This window comes from Rhopalosiphum maidis, chromosome 1 (assembly GCF_003676215.2).
Source record: "Rhopalosiphum maidis isolate BTI-1 chromosome 1, ASM367621v3, whole genome shotgun sequence".
NCBI lineage: Eukaryota > Metazoa > Arthropoda > Insecta > Hemiptera > Aphididae > Rhopalosiphum > Rhopalosiphum maidis.
This window is the reverse complement of record NC_040877.1, coordinates 30,933,553-30,941,854: the sequence shown is the minus strand read 5'-3', so window position 1 is coordinate 30,941,854 and position 8,302 is coordinate 30,933,553. Positions and strand designations below refer to the sequence as shown.

Here is an 8,302-nt window from a genome sequence, read left to right as displayed (position 1 = left end):
GTACATTATACTACAACATATACTCGTACTCTCCTTATTTATGTTTTATTGAAATTTGAAAGATTAAAAACATAATACCTACCTAAATTATTAAACTAAAAATATGAGAATACTATTTATACGAAAATGGGATACAATATAGATAGAATATGATTCAGCACCTATACAGCAGCTATTGTCGATTCTAATCAAAGGTTAGGTTAGAAACTTGCAAAAACTATCTTATGCTACAGAAGCCATAAGGTAAATAAATATTTCATGATAAATATAAGTATTTAAATGCTAAAATGATAGTTGTTTTAATTTTAATTAATACACTTTATCAACAATAATGAGATATTGATACGTTTTAAGATTCGTAATAATCATTGATAAATTGCATGTAATATTATATTATGCTTATAGAAACTTAATAATAAAATAAAATATTAGAATGCAAATGGAAATACGAAATAATTGTATGTATATAAAAATTCATATTTACATTACTTACCTAAACTATAAACAAGCTATTTATTATAACCAGTACCTATGCCTATTTTAACTATTATAAGACGAATATTTCTTATGATGGCTTTTCTCTATTATCCGATATACTGAAGTTACTGAAAAAATATAATTATTAGTTATTGCCAGTATATTATTCAATACTCAATATTAACATCACCTATGATAAATAATTATGTCAAATTGTCAACGGACAACAAAATATTAAATAAGTAAATAAGATGTATAGTCCTTTATTAATGTTTTTAATTTTTTATATGATATAAGTCGACTGTAATTTCTAGGGAAGGCCGAGGTACACTATCACCCCCACTCTATAGCCTATTTACGCCACTGGTATATACGATCGTATAGTGCCTATGTACATATTTTGTGTCAATTGATGTACAGACAATGAGACAACATTAGTGTTGATAAACGATATCAAAATATTGTATACACACATGTTTTTGTGTAACATACGTTTGTATGCACTATTTTGTTTATATCAATATATTATGTAGTTTGTGTATGTTTCAGTGTTTGTAATGTGTATGTGTGCATTTTATTATGTGTGCTCGCGCGGGACGGGACGGGGACCACATGTTCAAACCGAACAATGCGGCGGAGACCCGAAGACTACCGCAGTACCGCGCGCTGCTGACCAGTCACCAGTACTGGTCTAGAAGACAACGCGTTCGGTTGACGGTTTGTCCAATAAACATTTTTTCCTCGTATTGGGTATTATTAATATTGTTCTCTAAGTGCGAGTGTATACAAATATTTTATAAGTTATTCGATCAATAAATTTGTGCTTTGACTATATTTAGTTTTATTGTAATACGTGTATAATGGTGACTTCACGCATAGCATTAGAAGGGCTTTTGCAAAATCGACTGACTACAGACATTTGCAAAAACACGTTAAGGATGCAAGGAAACACAGCGGAATTGTTCCATTTATGTAAGTTATAAACGATTATGTCTGTATATATTGATGTTAATTGTTAATTATAGAGATACCGACCACAGGCCAATATCCGAATATACTATAATTGACTATTTAGTACTAATATGTTATTGATTATGTACATTTTATGTTACACAATACACTTGTTCACAATAATAATTAATAATGAATTGAATATTCTTATTTTTATTTTCATCATTTACTTGCAAATATAATATTATTTAACTATAGATAAATATTTCCATTACGACATTAAGAAACGCTATAACAGCAATTTTAATTTGACATAATTTATACTTCAATTTATCTCTACATATCGCATTAAACCACGTTTTGCTTTTATTTATAAGCTTTTTTTTTTAAAATGGAATTTTTGTTTAACTTAAAGTTTTATAAAACAACATATACATATTTATTTAAATAATAAAATAATATATAAATATAATAAACACCACCTAAATACTAAACTACAATCGTAAATTAAATACTGTATGTACGTGAAAAACCATATTATAAATTATAATATAGACATTGATTTTCAGTCAATAATTAGTACATGCACCATAAAACTCATTGGATGACTTATCACTAAAATGTTTCATTCACGTACCTACATCTAATAGAAAATTAGATTTAGAGCACACCTAGTTCTAAAAAAAATCCAAAACGCCCACACAGGGATTTATAGGGTAATATAATCTTACACCTACGGAGTAATTTTTATGAATGAATCTTCATTTAATACAAAAAATCCTATTGTTGTAAAAAAAAAAGTTAAATAATGCCAACATTGTTTATGTTACATTAAAAATACTATATTGTATTAAATTTGCATACATTGTCAAATACAGGGTGGTAAAGTGCGTAGGTCTAAACTAGAAAAACTTCAGTCTAGATGATAATACGGACTTACAGCTAGTGATATAACTATACGTATATTATTAAATATAAAATATTTTACACATTAAATTATTATGTCGTGGAAACATATTATGATGATATACGAACAGTGTACGTAATTTAATTTTATATTTACTACATAATATAGTGTGGGAATAGGTATAGTGGTGCACTTGAGTCTTGAAGTACTTAAATAATACTTAATTAATAACGAAGGATCAATATTTCTATTAACTTTTCGTGTTAAAATAATATAATAAAATTACAGCTGTATAAATTAATTATAATAAACAATTGACACTGGTTAAATGTCAATATATTATAAGTTTTAAAGGTAAAGTAAGTAATTGATGAACAAAAAACTGATGACATTTTTTTTTTTTTTGGTTTAAACGTTTGATAAATAATTTTACCATTTATTTTATTCATAAACTATAATACGACTTACCTATTTAAAATCTAATGTTTAAATTATTTTATATACAATACAATTTTTATTTCATGTTGTAAACGTATATAATAATAAACTATTAAAAATAAAGTATTTTAAATGTTTAAATAAATTCAAATTATCAAAAACCTACAACAATAAATTTACAGTAGCGTAATTTCCTAGGTTCATATTATTTATTTATGTTTTGAACCCACTTATAAAAATACACCACTAATGTTATGACATATGATACTACATGACTTATTTAATTATTACACATACAAAATTGTTATGAAATCGGTTAGTCTTAAATAGCATTTTATTTTCATAACGTTTATAAAAGAGCATCAAATTATTAGACTTTTTATTCTTCATAAAAATAGTTGTAACTTGTAAGATTATTACATTTGAAGTAGTATCAATCGATCACCTTCTATCGTGCTAACATTATTATTGCACATAATTAATCAATTGCTTATTGTATTATGTATACAGTTTGTACATTTTCTATATTATTTAAATAAAATGAAAGAAAAGATTATTTTAAATTGCGTGACTTCGATTTAGAACAACTATATTGCTTGTTAATAAAAATCTATATTAAGATAAATTAATTTTCATTCATTGTTCATTTTTAATACAAATATTTATTTTATTCGTATTTTTCATTAAACTTAATCTGTTTTTGCTTTCTTAGCAGCATATTATCATTTTTCATACCTATACATAGCAACAATAGATGTAGACAGACAAACAACTAAACAACTATAAATTTACGTATAAAATTGAAGGACACTGTTATCAGTCTTAACCAATTTCAATAGTGTTTGCCAAATGTATTCACCAATCCGAGACAAATTCGTAGAATCAATCATAAAATTACCTATTTGAATATAAAGGTTTATAGTTAATATTTGAATGTACCTTGTAAAAAACATAGACTGATGCAAACCGGCTGTAACTCTGCATTGCGTTTATTACGTGTTTTATCAACAATAATTGTTATGATTTAAAAATGTACACATAACGTATGACAATAATTTATTAAATCAAAATAAAACAAAACCATTATTTAATGTAATTGAATATTTATACGCACTATTATTCCAAATTTAACGCAGTCCGTGAATAAATATGTTTGGAGACATCTGCAGCAGCGCCAAATGAGCTAAAATTGAACCAAACCTATATCACGTTATAGGTACCTTATACTCGTCTGGATGTGGCTGCTGCAAAAGTGGAAAATAATATTATAATTTATAATATTTAAATGAGGTCCAAAATCTGGGACAATATCTCTACTCATATCCGCCAGTCCACCATAATTCCCCTTGGGTGACTGACAGTGATGTTATCTTATTGATATGTATACCCCTGTGTGCGCACTACGCATGCACAAATTAAACTTATATGTTTTTAAATCATATCACATTTTTAATACCAAACTAAAATAGCCCCAACTTTGATGAATAAGCTTATTTTCTATCTTAATGGTCGAATGACTTATAGAAATTTAAAGTCATTTATTGAAGGTTTGTAAAGTACCAAGAGAAATTCGACTTTAGTTTTAAATATGAATAAAAAACAATATTTCTAAAAATAATGAAAAATAATAAAATAAAACCGTCTGATGACAAAGGCACTTGAAAAAAATAATTAAATAATAATATCTGTCGACTGACAACTTATACGAGTATACCAGGTGTTCAATAAGTTTAGAAACTCTTAATTACCGTATGCATACTTTAATATCTGCATGGACCAATAAAAGTAGCACTTCTGTACATTTATAATGTAAAATATAATCACATTAATTATATTATAATATTATCGCTTATCGTTTCATTTAGTCTAATGACCATTTCCAAACTTATCGAACACCCTGTATAATACAAGCAAGGTGTGTTTCAAAAATGTTATCAGATATTTAATTTATATAATTTATATAATGTAGATTTTTAACGTTTTACAGACGCGGGAAAACATCACGCAGACGACACGTCGTCGTCGTCGTGCGGCGCAGAGACGATGACCACCGTGACAATCAAACGGGAAGCGCATACACCGACCACCGACCAGAGCGAAGATTCCGGCGTGGACGTGTCGGCGGCGGCTGATGGCCACGACAGTCACGCGCCGTTCAAACGAAAACTGTTGGACGATTCCGATGACGGAGATGGGTGTCCAACGGCAGCCAAGTTCAGCAGGACGGCCGACGCCACCGCGGCCAGCGTGCTGCGGTCGATCAACATAGACGCCTGTCCCCCGTTCCGGCCGTGGAGCTGCAACGAGGAGTCGTCGTCGGAAGTGGGCCTCCGGCTGTTCCACGACATACGCAACGTGGACAGGATACTGACGCTGACGCAACAACGCCGCGGCGAACAGTCCCCGCTGCCGCCCCCGCCGGAACCGCAACCCTTGGATCTGACCAAAGCGGGCCATCGCGCTGGGGCGAGGCCAGTGGACTCCGCGGACGCAACCGCGAACGCGACCCCCGTAGACGCCGATAATGCCGCCAGGTACGCGGCACCGTCGACGGCGGCGTCGTTCCCCTGTGCGGTCGCGGAGACCGCGGCGGCCACCGGCGCATCGACCACCGCGACCACGACCAGGTACAGCAAAAACATGTCCCGGGCTCGGCGGATCGAGGCCAACGCCCGAGAGAGGTCTCGGGTGCACACCATCAGCGCGGCATTCGACACGCTCAGAGCCACCATACCGTCGTACTCTCGAAATCAGAAGTTGTCCAAACTGTCGACGATCCGAATTGCCAGTGCTTACATACTGACGCTGTCCCGACTACTGGACATGGACTACAGCGCGGAGCACGACAGCCCGTCCGTGGCCGAGTGCGTGGACAATGTCACCGGAATCATACACATGGAGGGCAAGACGAGAAAGAGAAAAGATGATCAGTAATAACTATATTATAACAATAATAACGACGAGGCTAATATTACCGCGTAATCGTAAATCATATATTTTCATAAACATTATTATAAGTAATAAATATTATATGTTATATATTTTTTTACCGTGGTCGATTAAGATGATGTTATTTAAGATGACGGTCGCCGAGTTCATCGTACGTAAACCGTTTCCGTTTACTGACAAATCAAAAACAAACGAAGTTTTCGATTAGTACCTAATGTATACGATATTATATTTTAATATTATCGTTTTGGAAATGTTACTTTTACATGATAAAATCTCGTAACCATTTTCGACCGCCCAACTCTGCAAGTATTGTTGGCGTATACCATCGTTCGGTCACAGACCGTATAATACATTGTTTTGAGTTCGAAAGCGTTGACGAGAAGAGTTGTAATAATCACAACTTCTAGTCAAAGCACACAGCGTGAAGACTTCTTAACGAGAAAAAGAAAGAGAGAGAGGGGAAACGTATAATTTAAATCCCTATCGTTTAATATTGTTTTATCATGCATTATATATATTATATTTAATATTATAATCGCGTTGAAGCGAAATTTGGAAACAATTCTAAGGCAGCGATGACAGATCACTCCTAACCCCCTGGATACGGTGAACGTCGCTCCAGTACACACAGCGCACCTTTTTCACCCTCGAAGATCATACAAGCCAGACTCTCGTGATCCACATGTTAAAACACATGGCCAGCACTTGTCGCGTAAATACAAGACTGTAATATATTATATTGTTATTACGGCGACGAGTACGTAGCGCTTGTGTATTGTATATGCGTTGACCTATAAAAACAATACTTCTACTGTACACAATAATATACAATATATATACACATTAATATATTATTATATGTTGTGTATTCATATTATTATGTATTTATAAATAATCTTTTATTGCACGCACACCGAAACACGACATATTTTTGTAACAGTTAAAATAAGCGTGGTGTACGGATGCATATTACTATATATTATATTGACATATTATTAATCTTATTTATTATTGTATATTTCAATAATATACTATGTAAAGTTTATAATTGTATACACATTCCGTAAAAATTAACTCGCGTATCGTCGTATAAAACATCAACTGTTAAATTATTATAATATTAACGTCGACACGTTGTTGATAACGCATATTATACTAAAATAATTATATATTATGTACGCTAGCTAGGTATTATTTTAAGTATCAATCGTCCGCTTTACTACCCTATTGCCAGCGTTGATCACTGCAGTCGCGGCCACAAAGCGGTATAATCTATAACGTTACTACACCCTGCTAGTGTGCCCACTCACTATTATATTATTATATTATATCCTATTTTTATTTTTTCGTTTTGTTATTTATACATAATCACGTATACTAGTCAATTATTATTTATATCGATGTGTACCTAAATATAATATTTTATATTATATCATTAAAAAATATAAAATATTATTATTTTTTTTTTTAAAAAAAGTCTATGCCTACAATTATTGTATATATATTTTTTTTAATATACATATTAAAATTTTATTTTAATGCTACAATCATCTATACTTCTATTTATTGTGTACTTATGTACCTAATAATTTTTGCCATAACGCTAATCCCTGGATTTCTCTTTATATTAATGACATTATAGTACCTAATACTACCTATGTATAAAGAATACATAACTACTTATATATATATATATAGTTTATTTCATCAGCATTAATTGCAGCTTACATTTTTATTTTTATTAATGAAAATAAAAATTACAATTTACAACCTATAATAGATGTATAAATAAATATACTATAATTATAAATATATATAATATTCTTATATTATGCAGATATACGCAGTTAGTTGAAAGAAATATTAGCCTTGACACATATTATAATATGTAACATATGGTGCTGAATTTTTATAAAAACCCACTTTTCGGAGCATTTGCAAATGTTGATGCTAGACGCTAACATCGAACCTGCTAAAACAAAATCCGAAAACTGCTATTTTGTAGTGAAACGTTGTCCAATTTAAAAAAACAGTACCATTGAATAACACTAAATGTTGTTTCTATAGTAAATTTTAGTACTATCAGTGAGGCAGCTGTTGTAAAAAAATTGATAAGAACACTCATTTTTAAATTGGTACCGTCTAAATAGCACTATAATTGAGCAATAAGCACTAAATATTGGTTCTGACTGCTGATGAAAATCCACTACGCTGAAAATTGTATTCAGGATTTATCATAAGTTGATCTAATTGGAATTAAAATAAAAAAGTTTATTACGTAAAATTACACGAACATCATAATATACAATTAAGGGTGGCAATTGTCGTGATTCGCGTATATATATGTCAGTGTACTGTTATTAATTTATTATAATATGCGGTGGTGTAGGTACATAAAAACTCCGCAAGGGCACCTCGCATCACGATGATAGACATATTTGTGCTCATCAGACTGACCACAATATCCACATTCGTGGACGGTTAGGATATGAATCGGGAATGGAACGGTGAATATTATGATGGTTACCCGCTCACGGGTGAACTGTAGATAATATGCGATGTAACCGTAGTAAATGC

The 8,302-nt window shown here is 31.5% G+C and overlaps 1 protein-coding gene across 1 annotated transcript; it reads left to right on the top strand.

Moving 5' to 3' along the window:
• The first annotated feature begins 1,128 nt into the window (after positions 1 to 1,128).
• LOC113561100 lies at positions 1,129 to 7,126 on the top strand. Its single transcript, XM_026967321.1, has 2 exons — positions 1,129 to 1,449; positions 4,761 to 7,126. Exons 1-2 carry the CDS (start codon positions 1,338 to 1,340, stop codon positions 5,705 to 5,707), a joined length of 1,059 nt encoding a protein of 352 aa, XP_026823122.1. The 5' UTR covers positions 1,129 to 1,337; the 3' UTR covers positions 5,708 to 7,126.
• Positions 7,127 to 8,302: the final 1,176 nt, after the last annotated feature.

Coding starts and splice junctions, on each gene's coding strand:
- LOC113561100 (XM_026967321.1), top strand. CDS start 1,338: ATGGTGACTTCACGCATAGCATTAGAAGGGCTTTTGCAAAATCGACTG. Junction 1,450..4,760: donor AGCGGAATTGTTCCATTTAT/GTAAGTTATAAA, acceptor AACGTTTTACAG/ACGCGGGAAAACATCACGCA.